The sequence below is a fragment of the Loxodonta africana genome, chromosome 9 (assembly GCF_030014295.1).
Source record: "Loxodonta africana isolate mLoxAfr1 chromosome 9, mLoxAfr1.hap2, whole genome shotgun sequence".
NCBI lineage: Eukaryota > Metazoa > Chordata > Mammalia > Proboscidea > Elephantidae > Loxodonta > Loxodonta africana.
Genome location: NC_087350.1, coordinates 83,996,322 through 84,013,870, shown reverse-complemented (window position 1 = coordinate 84,013,870; position 17,549 = coordinate 83,996,322). Strand labels below are relative to the sequence as shown.

At 54.0% G+C, this 17,549-nt stretch overlaps 1 protein-coding gene across 1 annotated transcript; it reads right to left on the bottom strand.

Annotated features, from left to right (window-relative positions):
- Positions 1 to 1,591: 1,591 nt before the first annotated feature.
- On the bottom strand, positions 1,592 to 7,889 carry AQP3 (aquaporin 3 (Gill blood group)). The gene is made up of 6 exons (XM_064291800.1): positions 7,743 to 7,889; positions 4,486 to 4,612; positions 3,978 to 4,115; positions 3,513 to 3,631; positions 2,950 to 3,167; positions 1,592 to 2,860 (listed from the first exon to the last, which is right to left on the bottom strand). Exons 1-6 carry the CDS (start codon positions 7,848 to 7,850, stop codon positions 2,692 to 2,694), a joined length of 879 nt encoding a protein of 292 aa, XP_064147870.1. The 5' UTR covers positions 7,851 to 7,889; the 3' UTR covers positions 1,592 to 2,691.
- Between the last annotated feature and the right edge of the window lie 9,660 nt (positions 7,890 to 17,549).

The window sequence follows — 17,549 nt, the reverse complement described above, 5'->3', positions numbered from 1 at the left end:
CTTCAGCATCTCCCCTCCTCCCTCGCCTTCTCTGGTTTTGTAGGAAAAATCATGAGGTGACATTTATTGAGTGTTTGCCATCTGCTGGCCACTGTGCTAAGTCTTTTTATGAATTATCTTCTGTCATTTCATCCTTTTATTATCCCCAATTGACAGATGAGGAAACTGAGCTTCAGAAAAAGAGGATGACCACTCCAAGTTCACACAGCTAGAGAGCGGTCGAGCTTGGCCTGGAATGCAGGTCCTACTATCTGTTAACACTGAAGGCCTCCTGCCACCCCCTGGACTGAGGGTCAGGGACAACCGCAGGATTTGAGAGAGGCGAGAACAGAAGAGCCTGAGGTATGCTGGGAAGGACAGGACAACAGCAGGGTGGGGACCCAAAGGTGGAACAGGGTGGCTGGAATGAAACTCTATAGCCATATTCTCCTCCCAAGGTTTGCCCTTCCTCCCCAAAGGCCCTGGGAAGGCGACACTCCCTCTGGCTCAGGTCCCTCCAGCATTCCAGACACGCCTCTTAGGAGCTGGGGACAGGGAGGGAGTGGGGGCCTGAGGTGGAACTGCTTCTCCCACCCCCACTTCCCCAGGCAGAGCCCTGGCGGTGTGACCCTGGGTTTGCCACCCACCCTCTCTGGGCCAGGGTCTCATCTGTGAAGTGGCTGGGGAACAAGAGCTGGTTTAGCCTCTAAAAACCAGACCTAGGGATCCCCTGGTTAAACTCTGCAGGAGGGCTTGGATAGGGACCACCTCTTCTTTTATTCCCAGTGAAACTCAAGGAGGACCTGGTAAGGAGGAGGACCTGGTTAGGAGAAACGCCTGGTAAGGAGGAAGACCTGGTAAGGAAGGAGAAGGCAAGACAGGAGGCACATGATCTCCTGCAGAGCTTCCTGGGCTCAGGTGTGCCCCACTTCCCTGGATGGTCAGGGGGCCAGGGTCAGTGAGTCCAACCCCTGCCTTACTGGAGGTGCCCTAGACTGAGGAAATGAGGCATAGGGAGGGACAGGGATGAAAGTTACTGAGGTCTCTGGGATCAGATAACTGACTGTAGCTGATGGTGGAAGAGTGGGGAAGAGCAGAGTCGACTTCATGGAGGAGGGAGCATTAGAGCAGATGAGGAGGGTTTTGATGAGCAAAGATCTGAAGTTAGGAAGAAGCATAGGAGCACACAGGGTAGTCCAAGAGAGATGGACTATTATGAAGAGGTAGTGTCGCTAATGACAGGAGTCAGGTCCTGGACAGCCTGAATGCTGGATAGAAGGGTTTTTGGACTATCTCCCAAGGGCCAGGATGGCCATAGAAATAGTCCCACTTTCAGGAGGGGTTTCAAAAAGATCCTCTGGTTGTTGTGTGGACTGACTGGGGCAGGTCGGCTACTGAGGAAGCTGTGACAAAAGTGTGGGTTGAGGTGAGGGAGCCTAAACTAAACAGCTGCAGGTTGCAGAGAACAGTACGGGTCCCTGGTCTTTTTGGTCTCCCCCAGTGACAGGGAGCTCAGTACTTGTTGGGTAGCGGTTCTCCCCTTTGGGCAATTCAAACCTGTCTCCCTGGGGTGATGGGTGGGTTCAGGGATCAGGGAGGAGATGCCATGACTGTGCTAACAGCACCCAAGATGGTGGAAGCTTGGGGGAAAGTTCAGGACCCTAAGTTCGAGCTGAAAAGCTTGGTGAAGAGGCTCTCTGATCCCTCTGTGTGACTGACTCCCGCCACCCAGAGCAGGGCTGGAGTACTGCCCCTCACCCCCAGGGTACCCTGGCCAGGTTAAGGACACCCAGCAGGGTACTTTGGGTATTTGTAGCCAGATGCACTGACGCTCCTTATCAGGGTCCAGAGAATCAGCAGAGAAAGCAAAGATATTGCACAGTCAGCAGTTTGGGGTATACATTTTATTATTTTTTTTATAAAAGACAAAGAAGTGCATATACTGATGGAGGATTAAAGGAGTGAGGACCCTATTTGTAGTGAAGTCACTCAACCCCTAACTCTAAGACTGTATGTAACATCTGCTATATATATATATATATTTTTTTTTTTAAAGCCAACATGAAAATTATGACCTGGGCTTCACCCCAACCCGCTCAGGCCTAGATTATGCCAGAGCACATTATATGGCTTCTACTTATATAAAGCCAGAACTCCAAACCCAGGCTGTGATTCCCCTCCCCCAACCCTATATATTCCTACCCCACCTCCCCAAAAGCCTATAAAAGCCCCCCTTAGAAAAAAGGGCAGACACACATATACTCTGAAACACATTTATCAGGACCCTCCTCTATATGGAGGTCCTGAAATGAACACACCCCTGGCATTTTCCTTCCATATGTACACATCACCTCGTCCCTTCCTCCAGGCTTCTCCCATGGCTAGAATCCTTTGCACTGGGTTCCTTGCCCTGAACATCTGGAGAAACACATACACACACACACACACACACACATCCTTGCTGCCCATTCTCTTCCTTTGGGAGACAAAGGGATGTGTTGGCCCGGCTCCCTGTCCCACCACAGCTTAAGGGCAGTGGCCTGAGGTCTCATTTGGGCAGGGTCCAGTGACAAATCCTTAAGGGAGCCGTCCAGCAATTGGGGGGTAGGCAGGGAGCTTGGGAGGGAGGTCATGAGTGGGTGTCTAGAGAGTGGCCCCTGTACAGTCAGTGGATGCTCAAGGGAGGGGGCAGTGGGGATGGCCCTTGCCCACTCATATCTGCTCCTTGTGCTTCATATGGGCCAGCTTCACATTCTCCTGCTCAGTAGAAGCTGGGGGCTGCTCCAGGTGGCAGCCAATCATGAGCTGGTACACGAAGACGCCAGCGATGGAGCCCAGGAGTGGGGAGACAATGGGCACCCACCACCAGTGCTTGCCAGTCCTGGGGGGCAGACAGACATGTTCAGGGGTGGGCAGGACAGAGCAGAGGAGAAGCAGGCTGGAGCAAGCTAGGGTGGGGGCTGCACTCACGTGAAGACCTCAGAGCCCCAACCAGCGATGGCGGTGAAAAGACGGGGGCCAAAGTCTCGGGCAGGGTTGACAGCATAGCCGGAGTTGAAGCCCATGGAGGTGCCGATGACCAGGACCACCAGGCCCACGGTGAAGGCCTCCAGGCCACGGGGGACTGGGTTGTTGTTTGGGTCAACAATAGCCAGCACACAGACAATGAGGGAGGCGGTGCCAATGAACTGGAGAGTGGGAGAGCACAGGGGTGAGGAGCAGCTCCACCCCACCCTCTGGTCCCTTCTTCTGTCCTCTGGCTCCGTTCTAGCTCGTAGTCTTCATCTCCAAATTCTGCTCTCTAGAGCAGTGGTGCTAGAATTTTTGAGCCACAGGAATCCCCTGGGGAGCTGGTTAAATATGCAGATTGCTAGGGTTCTGCATTTTTTATAAGTACCTGCCACCACGATTGTGACGTAGGCATCCCCAGGTACTGAGAAACCACCACTGTAGAGGAGTCCTGTCCCCTATGAATGACCTGGAGCAGCTTTGGCCTCCCCCCTCTATTCCCCTTACATGTCCCCAGCCCATACCTGGTCGAAGAAGCCATTGACCATGTCCAAGTGTCCAGAGGGGTAAGTGGCAAAGATGCCAGCTGTGCCGTTGGGGCCCGAGACTATAAACTCATTGTTGGCAAAGGCCAAGATTGCATCTGGCAAGAGATTAGGCTCAGAGCAGGTGATGGCAGAGGCCTGAGCCCAGCCTCCCTGCTCACCCTGGGCCCTCCCAACCCTCCCAGGGGTCGGGTGTGAGTATAATTACTGCTGTATTATTTGAAGCTGGAGGGTGTGGGGTAGAGTGGGGTGGAGGGACCAAGATGCTGTTGTTGCCCAACTTTCCCTCGCGGCCCCCCACCTTGGGCCTGTGCGTGAATGAGTGAGTCATGAGCCCAAGGCCTGGGCAGGCCCTGGCTGTCTGTCAGCAAAAGGCCTGCTGCCAGCAGACCTGGAGCCAGAGGGGAGGGGGTAGTGGAAGAGGGCAGGTTGCAGGATGCTTACCATAATACAGTCCAAAAATGATCCCAGCACCCAGGAAGGCTCCCAGCGTCTGAGCCAGGGTATAGACGGGCAGCTTGATCCAGGGTTCGCGTGCCAGAAAGCACATGGCAAAGGTTACAGCAGGGTTCAGGTGGGCCCCTGGGCACAGGGTAGATGGGACCTATTAGCCACAGCCTGCCATAGTGGGGAGGCCACGGCCTCTGACATCTTCTTCTTCTCTGGCCCCAGCAAACAAGGATGCAGAGAAGGGTTTCTTATACAGGATGGCGGGTTGGACTATGTAACAGGCTAACTCTGATAATCTCTGATTCCAAGGTGAGAGTCGAAGGTTCTATGTGTTAAGTTCCAAAGCTACCTTGCCTTCTGCTCCCGCCTGTCCCTAGGGCCCAAAGCTGAGGCCATGGCTATGCCCTGCCCTTGGGAATCCCTCCCTCATCCCAGTCCCCAGAGGGACACCTGGTGAGAATGCTGTTGGGGTCAAGGACTGTGGGTGGGGTTAAGGCCTTACCAGAAACCTGGCCAGCAATGAGGATGCCCAGAGTGACAGCGAAGCCGAAGGCCAGGTTGATGGTGAGGAAGCCTCCATGTGTGCCCCGGCTGAGCACGACCTGGGCCACAGAGCCACAGCCAAACATCTGTGGCAGGAAATAGAGCAAGACAGGGAGGGTGACGCCCAGCTGAGGACCAGAAGTTGTCACTCCAGAGGGAAAAGTTGAAGCCAGCAACCCCTGCCTGCGACTATCAGGAGAGCTGGAGGGCTTTTCTAGGACCCAACTCAAACCCCTCCTGCTCCAGCCACACCCCCTAGAAGAAGGAGACATGCCCTGCCACCCTCAAAGTCCCAGCTTTAATATTATAGTTGGGATAGACTGGAAGCAGAGCCTACCACTGGGTTCCACAACCTGCTTGGGACATCTTCACTGATAGGCTTGAATCCAGGCAGGACTGGGGTGTAGGAAAACAGTTTTCACCTTGGCACAACTTCTCCCCAGAAAGCTGGGGAGGCTTTCACTCTGAATTCCCCAGCTGCAGTTGCCTCAGAAGTGAGGCTAAAGCCACTTCCTCTGAATCTGGGATGTCAGAGCCCCTGCCCCCAGTCCTCTCCATGTCCCCCTCTCAGCACCCCCACAACGGGTCTTCCTTAACGTGTTCCTGTTAAGGTGCATCTCCTCTCTCCACCCACCCTGACCTCTTTGCCCTCAGCAGTCCAGGGTCCCCACTCAGATTCAGGGGTCCCAAAGACAGAGATCTGAGTGGCTCCTCTCACTACCCTGAGTCCAATGAGGAGTTAGCTCTGAACTTTCTGATAGGGACAAAGGGGATTAAAGTGGGTTACAGTATACCCCTGGCGTTCTACAAGTACAGAAAGTCCTGTATGGCTGTTCCCCTTGTTCAAATATAAAAATTCTTCTGTACCATTTGGTAAAGAGCTATCACTCCAAGCTCCCTGAGAGCTCCCCAAAGTGCTCTAGCCCCTGCCCCAGGTCTCCTCTCTCACCTCCCCATAACTAAAGGTTTTAAGTAGTTTCCAGGACCCTGCCCAAATGCTAAGGGCCCTAGTTCATTCCAGTGGCTCAGTGTCCTGGCTTGTTAAGCATTTTGATTATCATCCCTCAAAAAGAGATAGTAGGGATGCCAGTGGCAATAATGCAGGGCAAAGGTGTGCAGGCAGGTGAGAACAAAGATCAGAGATTGTGGGTGTATGGGGGGGCAGGGAGAGTGGGAAGGCAGGCACGTGAGGGTCTAGGGCACCCTGCCCAGCTTGGCAGTTCCTGACCTCAGCTCCTTGCCTGCCTGAGGCCCAGACCTGGCTCCATCCCAGGAGGCCTTGGAGGGAGGAGCTGTCAGAGCAGTTCCACCACCTTGGGGCTAATCTTCCTCTTCCTCTCCCCAGTCTTCTTGACCAGCCACTCTCCCCCACCAGGTACCTCAGATAAAGGGGCTTCTCTCACTGAAAGCTAGCCCTGATTCTACCACTGCAGGCTACAGGAACCCACCCACAGAGGTATGCAGTCAGACCCTCACCCATCCCCAGGTCTTCCAGGCCTGGCCACTCCTCTTCAGGTAGCCCTTGAGTTTCTGCTTTTCACTGACACCTGATGCCTCACACCCACTTGAGCCTGAAAGCCTTCTCCGCAAACATGACACCCTCCTTTTTTGGTCTGGGATAAACCAAGAAATCCTGGTGCAGCCTAAGGACTGATTGCTCCTCTGAGTGGGGAGGTGAGCTGATACGTGGTAGACCATAGGTAATCCCATCTACAATACAGAAGACACTCCCCTGTCCTGGCTGTACCTATGACTCAGGTGGCTAGTAGGGCACACAAGGGCTGAGGCAGGAGGGTGATAAACACCTCCCCCAACTCCCATACTGGCACAGGGTGGGGTGACACTGATAGGACCACTGGTCTTGTTAGGGGCTGTGGACAAATTGCCCCACCTGGCTTATCCTCCTTCCTGCTTTCCACAGCCAGAGGTGAGTCTCAGCCCTCCTCTTCCCACAGAGCCTGCCCCACCACTGCCACCACTTTAGGGTGGGCTACCCCCAGTCCTAAGTGCCCTGGTGATGCAACGGTTAAGTGTTTGGCTGCTAACTGAAAGGTTGGTCATTGGAGCCCACCCAGTGACTCCGCAGGAGAAGGACCTGATGATCTATCTGCTCCCGAAAAACCCTATGAGGCAGTTCCATCCACTCTTTCACATGGGGTTGTTTTGAGTTGATCAACTCCACAGCACTTAGCAACAACAATCGCCACCCCTATCTGCTGACTGTGAAGCCTCCTAGCCCACAGGGGCCTGGCTGGTCTGTATTGCCCTAGGCTGGGGCTGGGCAGGAATGCAGGAACCCAACCACTTGGAGCAATCAAGAGACTGACCCAGAAGTAACCCAGGAGAAAACAGGTGTTACCACCTGAGCAACTGAAATTCAGAGAAGTAACTGGGACAGGAAATGGAGACTGTAACTGGTATGTCTGCCAGGCCCAAGAAGTGCAAACAGAGTCACCCAGGAACAACCCAGAGGGAAAAGTGGCATAACTGGGGCTGAGTAATGGCCCAGGTGGGGAAAGTAATCTGACTCAGAGAGCCCAGGGAGTAACTAAGAGGCTGGGCAGTACTGCAGGTGCCAGCAACCTCTGCACAGGAGCTGACAGCATCTGCCTGGGGAACTGATAGGGAAGTAACTTTAGGACGCCCATCCTCTGCTCTGCACTCTGGGCCCCAGCTTTATTCAACAGCCTCCTGTCTTCAGGATTCTCCTTTCTTCCCACTTTGCTGTTTGGTGTCCGCCTGGCCTCCGCCCTCTACCCCCGCCCGTGGCAAACTGTCCTCGTTTCACTGCAACTTTTGGACTTTCTCAAGCTTAATTATTCATTAGTGACCAGACATTCAGAACCCAAATAACCTAACAACTCATTTGCCTCCGTGCTACTGCCTCCCCGGGGCTGGCACCCTGGGACCCTGGGGGGCTGTGAGAGGAACGGTCTGGAGGTCCCAGACTGCAGGGTGACCCCTTGTGGAAGAGTAAGGAATCAGGGATGGCACTGAGGAGTAACAGCTGTCATTCCGGCAAGAGCCAGAGCTGTCATAGACGGGGTTAGAGCTATGTAAGAGAGAGGGTCTGGAGGTAGTCAAGCCTTGGGGGTCAGAGCTGGGAAATGGGGGTCAGCGCTGTCTTGAAGGGCGAAAAACAGCCCCTCGGGTGAACAGCGGGGTGAGGGAGTTCGGGGCTGCAGGGAGAAGGGCTCCCGGGCTCCCTCCACTCACCACGAGGATGAGGGTTCCCAAGCACTCAGCGAGTGCCTGGCGCAGCAGCCGGTAGCGAAGGTGGAGCACCTCCCCGCAGCGGGACACCAGCTCCTTCTGTCGACCCATGGCGGGGGCAGGCGGCGGCTCTGTCCGGGGGAGACTGGCGGGCGCAGCCAGCAGTGGCCTCCAGCGACGGTGACGCCCTTTATAGGAGTGCGGGAAGCGCGGCCCCGTCCGCCTGCGGCCCCGCCCGCCTCGCCCCGCGTGGCCACGGCTGGGGGAGCAGGCGGCCCAGCCCCTCACCCTGCCTGGAAGGCTGGCGGACGCTAGGAGGAAGGTGGGGCGCAGGGAGTGTGAGGCGCTGTGGGCTGGGGTGGACCTGGAGGGCACTGAGAAGATGGGGGGTCACTGTGGCTGAAAGAACTGTCAGGTGTACTGGCCGTGTCTAGGACCATGGCTGGAAAGAGTGGAGCTGCCAAAGAGGGGGACCCCTTGGCCCACTCACAGTGAGTCGAGTGGTTATCTCCACCATGGGGATGAGGGAGTAGGGGAGACATGTCAGAAAGGAAAGGAAGTGGCTGCAGCTCTGAGGATGGCTGGACCCAGCATGGCCTCAGTAGGGGGCCTGGGAGGGAGGAGGCTGTGGGCCCCAAGTGAGAAGAAACCCTCTCAGGGCCCAGTCCCAAGTGCATCCAGCACATGTGCTGAGTTCCAGCTAGAGCCCAGGAGCCCTTGCTCCTTGTGCTCTGAGTATGTGGTCACCTGTTGCTTGTCCTGGCCAGCTGTGGACACAGCTGGGGTCACGCATTGCACATGTCCTGTGTGCCTGATCACACTTGCTGGACACCCCTTATGACTGTGCACGTTCCTGTTGAACATGGCTGGGACAACTGAGCTTGTCACGCATGTACCTGTGTGTGTTTTTCACATGGCTCCAGAGGCTGAGTTGCAGTTGTCCTGACATGCCACATGTCACATGCCACATGCTTGCCAGCAGGGTGAGTCCCAGATATTTTTAACCCTGTCTTCTCCCACTCTGGCTGATCCCAGGCCAGGGGAGAGTCTATCTCTTTAAGAGGTTAAGCTGGCTAAGCTTTGGTGTCAGTCCCATCTGAGGGAGGTCATGGGCAACCCTGTCCCCTATGTCTCATTTAATAATTCGGAAACTGAGGCCTGGCAGCCTGGTCCCTGCTCTCACAGGACTGGAGGCTATGTGCCATCACCCCAAGTCTCTAGCAGCATTGCCAGGGGAGTCAGAAGAAACCCCATTTCTAGAAAGACTTCATATAAGTGGGCTAAGGACCCTACACACTTGCCCCTTGAAGAATGGCTATCAGAGGAGGCTCAGGCCCAAATGATGGGGTATAGCAGCTTGGGTGGTACAAATGGCTAACTCACTGGGTTGCTAACCGCAACGTTGGAGGTTCAAGTCCAACCAGAGGCTCCTTGGAAGAAAGGCCTTGAGACCTATTTCAGAAAAATCAGCTGTTAAAAATCCTGTGGGGTAGAGTTCTACTCTGACACACATGGGATCACGATGAGTCAGACCCAACTCGACAACAACTGAACTGATGCAGTACATACATAAGGGAGATCCACACACATGCACCCACTCTGAGGCTCCCAGCCATACTCTTGCATGCAGACACTGAGCTCTGTGTACATGCTCATGGGATCCCATTCACATGAGAGCCTGGTCATAGGCTCACGCATATGTGGAACCTACACATAAAGCCTCTCATGGCCCTTGGCCCAGAAAGGTGCACCCCACCCTACCAGGCCCCCACGGGCTGGGAGGCCCCATGGTGAATCAGAAAACCATCACCAACTGCCTTTCCACTGCCCCACTGCCAGCCTATGACTCAAGACAGAACCCTAGCCTCCTGGTGCCAGAGCCCAGACCATAGGCTGTGGGAGCTGGGGAGCACCCCTGCCATTCTTCTCTCTTCTCCTCAGCCCGTGATGCACCCTTCAGCCCCTCAGACCCTCACCACCTCAGGGCCTCCCACAGGGCAGCATGGGGCAGGAACTAGCACGGGACTCAACACTGAAAAAAAAAATATGAATCCCAGCCGACAGTGTCCCATCACACCCTGCTTCATCCTGAGCCTGTCAGAAGCTGAGTCTGGGAACCAGGGCCAGAGATAAAAACAGCAGCAATTCTGCCACCAGCAGGCACACGCAAGTTCCTGTACACACGTGTTTACACTCAGCTCACATAGGGGTTCACATGTGTTGTACCAAGAGGGAGCAGGCACATGTAACTATAGATTTGTTTATCTTGTTTACATTAATCAGCACTTGTTCACACATGTGTACCTACATGTACTTGCATGTGCATGCATGTTTGTGCCTAGCTATAATCCGAGGGCTACAGCCCACCCATAGAGAGCCTTTGTGACCACCTGCATGGCCCAGTCTTCAGGACCATGACTCCGTGTGCTCCCACACAACTCATTCATAGACATAACTAGTGTGTACACACATGTTCACATATGTATGTACACAGGCACATTGGGAGTGGTTAGGGCTGGAACTAAGAAGCTACGGGTAGGTCTTTGTGCTTCTTAATGGGCATGAGAGCACAAGGAAGGGTACAATGCCTTCTGAGAACCTCTTATTCCCTCAGCCCTCCTTGGATCATCTGGAATGGACCAGGTGAATCAAGGTCTGGGGATGCTGGCACCGAAGCTCCAGGCTGGCCTGAGTTTGGGCTGCAGAAGTAGGTCACTGCACAACCCAGGGGCATCATCCTCATTGCAGTTGTTGTGAGTGGCACCCCTGGAGCAGAAGGCAGAAGACCACGTGGTTTTACAGAGAGAAAAGTTAATTTGCTGGGGCCCCAACCCTCTGAGTCACACAGCTTACCCAGAGCCCTGTAGGCTCCCTCTTGCACTTTGGGGAGGAAAGCCAGGGCCCATTGCAGGATGGGAGCCAGCTGCCTAGGAGGCCAAGCTCCAGGAGGAGGCAGATGAGGAGGCCTCACCTCTTCCCAGGGCATCTTGAGCAAGATGTGTATATCACCAGGGCGGAAGGGCTGAGCCCAGAAAGGGGCCTGACAGTCCATCCACCCTGTGGGAGGCCGTGAGTCCTTTGAGGTCAGAGATGAGGGAGTGGGTTCCCAGGAGAGGGAAGGGCTGAAGACGCAAGTCCCAGCCTGCTGGATCAGAGGGGCTGACTGGGGCCCGGTAAGGGGTAGGGGTGGCACGCCCTTTATTTCCTGACCCCCAAGCTCTTTTTGTCTGAATCGGTGCAGCCTGAACCAACAGAGAAGACATGGGTCCTGCTGTCAGGGACTCAGAGGTGGGGTGAGGAGAAGTAGAACCCTGCCCCCACCAGCCCTCCTAGCCTCTTCCAGAGCCTTGGAGAGGGGTGGGAGGAGAGTAGATCAAAACATATAGACATTTTCAAGCTTAGAGAGTGCTGCCTCCCGCTTCTGCACAACAACCCCCAGGGTGGGTGTTATGCTCCCAATTTCACAGAGGACAAAACCGAGGTTTGGAGAAAAGTCACCTGCTAAGTTCTCACTCAGCCACCCAGTATTGAGCTGGGATTCACACCCTATGGGGATGGAGGGGAGAGCCAAAGAGGGCAGAGAGTCAGCAGCCACAGGGCTGACGCACAGATGGGGTGGGGAGCCAGGGTACAGAAACCCATTGAGTTCCTCAAGCTTGACCTCCTCTTTCCAGGGTGTACCCCTACTTTTAGGCCAGTGCTGGACACTAGCCCTGCTTTGGGGCCTCAAGGGTGGGGAGCTGGCTCTGAACTAGAGTAGGGAACAGAGAAAAGAGATGAATCACCCTATTATGAGTGTCCCCAGGCCAGGGGGGTGGGCAGGTGGCTCATCCTGCACCAGCACAGTCACCCCCTGTCTATGGACAGGCAAGGTGGCAAAGAGCCAGCGAACATAAACTGTCCCTCTCAGGCACCTCCAGCAGAATGCCTTTTGACCCATATCCTAGGGACTCTGAGCTCACCTCTTGGTGTCCCTAAGCTGCTCTCAGCTCCCTTTGAGAACAGCGGAGGATGGTATTAAGGAGGCAGAGGGATGGGAGGGAGGGCTAGACCCTTTGCTGAGGAAGGATCCAGAGTCACAGGGTTAAGGTAATTGGGGCAGGGGCCTCTTTTTTTTTTTTTATTGTGCTTTAAGTGAATCAAGTCAGCCTCTCACACAAAAACTTATATACACCTTGCTACATACTCCCAATTGCTCTCTGCCTAATGAGACAGCCCGCTCCCTACCTCCACTCTCTCTTTTCGTGTCCATTTTGCCAGCTTCTAACCCCCTCTACCCTCTCATCTCCTCTCCAGGGTGAAGGTGCCAGCATAGTCTCAAGTGTCCACCTGAACCAAGAAGCTCACTCCTCACCAGCATCCCTCTCCAACCCATTGTCCAGTCCAATCCATGTCTGAAGAGTTGGCTTTGGGAATGGTTCCTGCCCTGGGCTAACAGAAGGTCTGGGGGCCATAACCACCAGAGTCCTTCTAGTCTCAGTCAGACCATTAAGCCTGGTCTTTTTACGAGAATTTGGGGTCTGTATCCCACTGCTCTCCTGCTCCCTCAGGGGTTCTCTGTTGTGTTCCCTGTCAGGGCAGTCATCGGTTATAGCTGGGAACCATCTAGCTCTTCTGGTCTCAGGTTGATGTAGTCTCTGGTTTATGTGGCCCTTTCTGTCTCTTGGGCTCGTAATTACCTTGTGTCCTTGGTGTTCTTCAGTCTCCTTTGCTCCAGGTGGGTTGAGACCAATTAATGTGTCTTAGATGGCCACTTGCTAGCATTTAAGACCCCAGACAGGGGGCACAGGCCTCTTGCAGAGCCAGTCTGAGCTCCAAGCCTTGGCCACTGACTTGTGAGGAAACCTAGACAGCTGTCTTCCCCCACTTCTCAAAGCCTCAGTTTCTTCATCAGTTACCTGGAGAAGTTTCATCCCCACCTCCAGGACCTACAACTCAAATAAGATTGTGGATTTTTCTGGCTTGAAAACAACATCACACAGTCAACATGGGAGGGAAGATCCATTCCAGAAGCTGCCTCTTTGTTCAGAGCCACATTTCCTAATGTGTGAATATCAACGTGTGCGTGCATGTGTGCATGTGTGTACCCATGGAGGTCTTTTATGTGCATGTGTGTGTGTGGGCCCATGAGGGCCCATCCATGTGATGTGTGCATCCATGGAGGTCTGTGTGTATATCTCTGTGTCCCTGTCTGGATCTGGCTGTGAGTCTGGGTCCAGTGTTTATAAAACCCAGAGATAGGAGATGGGGATTAGTTGAGGAGCCTGGAGAAGAACAGGCCAGACATCTGGTCCGGCCCCATGCTAGCCTCAGGAGGAGGGGATCCAGTGACATGGAGCTGACACAGACCAGGCCATCACTGCAAAAAGGCTTAGGGTGCCTGGAGGGCTCTGGTTCACACCTCGGGGACCACTTCCCTGGAGCCCCTGGGCTTTGTGAGTTTCCATCTCCCTCCTCACTAGCAGGAAAGCTCCTGGAACCAGGGTGGGATTGGAGTCAAAGGATGAGGAGTCAGAACCAGAGGCCAAGGAGGGAAGGAAAGCACACAGGCTGCCTGGGAGTGGCCTGAAGCGGGGCCCAGCATTAGCCCGGTGCCTGCAGCCAGGAAGGGAGCATGGAGCATCATTTGGGCTAGGGAAATCAGAGGGCTTCCTGGAGGAGGAAACATTTGGTTAGGGATTTTGCGAAGGGATTTCCAGGGGAGACACTGCTAGATCAAGCCCCGGGAGGGATGGCTGCCTTCCTGTTACATGAAGACAGCAGCAATAGTGAGACTGAGGCGAGAGATGGGTAGTGCCGGAAGGACCTAGGCTCTATACTAAGGGCTATACTGACAGTTCTTATCCCAGGAGCTAGAGTATTTAAGTTATGCTCCTCCAAGCACCAGGGACTTAAGCACAGACTGCTGCAGGTGGAGGTGTGGAGAGGAAGTCAAGTGGGCAGAGCCCTGGCCCCCACCACCTGCTTCAACCAAAGCATTCTACACTTAGAACATTAACAAATGTTCTACCACCAAGAGCAATGGCTAATGGGAGCCCTGAATGTTTTAAGTAGAGGAATGACGTGGTCCCCATTTGCCTTTTAGAAGAGTCCCTCTGGCTGCCAAGTGGAGGATGGGTTGGAAGGCAAAGACGGAGACCAGGAGACCCTAAGGAGCCCATGGAGGAGAAAAAGAGGCCAGAGGCAGGGCAATGGCTGTAGGGAGGGAGTAGGGCTTGAATTTGGGGTTCAGGAGGCCAACTGGCAGATCAGCAAGACATTGAAGTTGGACAGAGTTGGCTGGACAGGAATCTGAACCTGAAGTGGGGCCCTTGAGCCAGCAGGACAACTGCTCTCTGAGGGGCCTGTAGCCTGGGGTTGGGGGGGTGGCAGGAGGGTCTGCATTCAGAAAGGTGGGTAGGCATGTGTAAGCCCCAGTGTACCCTCTCCTCATCCCAGCAGCCTGCCTGCTAATTACAGGGCAGCCACCAGCTACTAGCCCTAGGGAAGAGGAGTCAGAAGGGAAGAATCCGAGGGAGAGAACAGGCTGCAGCAGAAGATGCTGTAGTAAGACTTCAGGACTGACTTCTTCAGGGTCTCTAGACCTGGGACAAGTGGGAACTAGGTTCCAGAAAGACTCCATTAGTTGGGAGATGGGGGTAGGGGTGTTGTGGATGGAGATGGGAAAAGTCCAGGATTCCATATCTGACTTTCTCATCCAAACCATTGGCAAGGGGAACAGGGGCTGGATCTCAATGCTGCCTTGCCCCCTCAGTCAGGACCCAACTTTGGCCTCTTCTGTCTTTGGGATATCCAAGCCATCCTGTGGTAATTTACAGTCTGGGAGAAAAGAGGAGAGCTAGGTCCTGCTTTGGAGAGCTCCCAGGCTAGGGGACAGAAGATTTAGGTTTGAGCTGAAGCGGACAGGAGTGCTCATACTCCCACCCCTACCCTTGCTCCTGCTCCCCTGGATCTTGGGCATTGGGAGAGGGGCAAGGCGGGCAGGGAACCAGGACAGAGCAGGGGGCCAGGTGTTTCCTCCCCTTCCCTATTGGAAGGATCTGGAGCTCAGGCCTCTCTATTCCTTTCTTCCTCCTCTCACCACCCTTGGACCCCAGGAAAGCCCAGGCTCAGCAGCAGGTGGCTTGCCTGGGGCCAGGACGCCTAGGTCTCTGTAGCTCCACCCTCATTTCCCTGTGTGACCTTAGACAAGTCTCTACACCTCTCTGGCTGGGCCGATGTAAACCGGAAAAATTATCCTCCCCACCCACCTCCCAGAAGATGAAGTTGTTATTGTTAGTTGATTAAGAGGGTGAGGGAAAGTACATCTCACTCCTGGTCAGAAACAGTCCTCTTCTTGACCCCCCTTAGTTCCCTGGGACAGCCAGTGATGCCACCTTCTCCTTCATCTCTCTGCAGTTGGGGGTTGAGTTGCCTGGCCTTTCCTGTGGAGGGTGGGGGTGACTCATGTGCCCTAGGCGTCCACTCCCCCTTATCAGCTCACCTCGGAATAATCTGTGACTCACAAAGCAAGTACAGGATGTTGTCGTGGGTGGAGGGGTACCTGCATGTGTATCAGGTGTAGGGGGCCCTGGTGGCACAGTGGTTAAGATCTCGGCTGCTCACCAAATTGTCAGCAGTTCAAATCCACCAGCCACTCCTTGGAAACCCTATGAGCCAGTTCTACTCTGTCCTATAGGGTCACTATGAGCCAGAAACTCACCAGCGATGGGTTATTTTTTTTATATATACAGGTGGCAGCCTAACCCAAACCTGACTTAATAGCTTAGGGACTGAGCACCACTCAAGGCTTTGTTGATAACATGCTGCAAGGACCTTAGACTTTGGGGTCCTGCTCTTGTTCTCCAAAGTAAGGAGCCAAGCAAAGGAAAATGGGGTTTTCACCTAAAAGGATACTGGTTTGGAGGGAGTTGTCAGATGCCACAGCCAAAAGAGAGGACCCTTTGAGAGTTTGTTGACTGTAACTACATAGAGAAGTTCGGAAGCCCAGACAGAACTGGGGAAACCGAGGGTCAAGAGGGGAAGGCTTTATTTAAAGCCACAGGAAAGGATTCAGGGTTCCTGCCTCCCACCTGAGAGCTTTTTTCTCCTGGCCTGCTCTCCAATAACTGCAGGTTTTCCCTTTTATAACAACCCGGAGCTGGAGGCGAAACGCACACACACAGACTAGTGCTCACAGACGTATGCACATCCCAACACACACAGAGGGGCCAAATCATGCCATATGTTGGATAAGATGCCCAGCCATATATGTCTGCCCACACAGGTAAATGCAGAGGCCCCCAGACACAGACACACCCATGTAGACATGCATTCTTGCTCACACATAAAGAGATCCCCCTAGGCTTCTCTCCTCCCCTCACCCTGAGGTAGGAACCCTCAGGGGGTTCCCTCCCCGTCCCCTGAAGCCCTGTGTACTGGGGCCCGAGTGGCCACACAGGAGTCATCCTGGGCTGGGGCGAAGGAGCCCTGGGCAGAGTCATCTCGGACCACGCCAACATCTTCACCTACTTCCCAGAGAAAACAGGTTGGAGCTGCAATGTGAGGGGTTGAAGTTAGAACCTAGGCTTTCTGGATTGATCCCAAAGCTCTTTAAGGGGCCTGGGAAAGAGGACTACCCTCTCCCCACACTCATCCCGACCCTCATCAAGCTGGTAGAGTGAGTTCAGGAAGGGATGGAGCAGCAACTCAGGTTTCTGAGTTTTTAACCCTCTTCTCTTGCCACACTGGGTGCTGGGTGCCTGACGATGCCATCACCATGCCCATTTCATAGGTGGGGAGATTGTATCCAGCAAGGGGAAGCAATTTGCACAGGGCAACATAGGGAGGTGGTAGCAGGGTCCAGGCTCATTCCTGTTTGGGGCTGGTGTCATCACCTGCTTCACAGTCCTGCCTGGGGTCAGATTCCACCCTAGCCACAGGGATAACTCAGAACCAGGTTTGTGAAAGGGCGTGAAGCTCTGGGCCTGCACCTGGCCTGGGGATGAAAGACAAGTGTTTAAAACCAGCCAGCAAGCCCTGTCCCTCCCCAGAACCGACACAAATGGAGGGACTGTGGAGAATAAGGGACCAAGAAAAATGGAGGTAGAAGAGCCAGACATCCTCGTGGGGCTCCATGAGGCTGGGGTTAGGTTTCCTTCACTGCAGACAAATCCTAGCATGATAGTGCCTGGAGTTCAAGAGTGTAGACCCTGGCTCACAAGCCAATTTCAACCCTGGGCTGTAGCTGTCCCATAACAATGACAGGTAGGGACTGGCATAGATTCATAAGGACTAACGGAGCTGAGACAAAATTAGAGACCAGAGTTCTGCTTTCTCATCCTGATGAGGAAGCTCAATAGCCAGAAATCGAAACCCCTCTACAAGGTGCCCTGTCTGCCACGGGGCCTGTATCCTTGTAGGAAAAATGAAGTTACCCAGAAGCACCTACTTCAGAGGGCAAGAATGATTATACGATCATATTTATATGTGAAATACGTACAAGAACCTATTCTACACTCAGTAAATGTAAACGTAAACCCTTTATTACCTCTCAGGCTTTATTTTTCACCATCACCCTCTACCTATTCTAGGCAGAATATGCAAGTTCTGAGTTCTTTTCCTTTAAGTCTTCTAGAGGCCTTCCCTGCGCTCCACCTGCCTAGGATAGAGGCCCTTTCCACACACACCTATATCCTGCTTGAGCAAACCACTGTACTGGGTGCCATGAAGGACACCAAGAAACCTATGTTCAAATACATTTCCCGCCTGCAAGGAGTTTAACATGTAAGAGACAAGGTTAAAACCACGTGAAAAAGACAGGCCAGGAAC

Bases quoted from the DNA above. Each gene is read 5' to 3' on its own strand.
- AQP3 (XM_064291800.1), bottom strand. From the start codon at position 7,850: ATGGGTCGACAGAAGGAGCTGGTGTCCCGCTGCGGGGAGGTGCTCCAC. The intron at 4,116-4,485 runs GTAAGGCCTTAA...CCCTGTGCCCAG, and splicing joins CATTGCTGGCCAGGTTTCTG to GGGCCCACCTGAACCCTGCT. The intron at 3,168-3,512 runs GTATGGGCTGGG...CCCACTCTCCAG, and splicing joins TCAATGGCTTCTTCGACCAG to TTCATTGGCACCGCCTCCCT.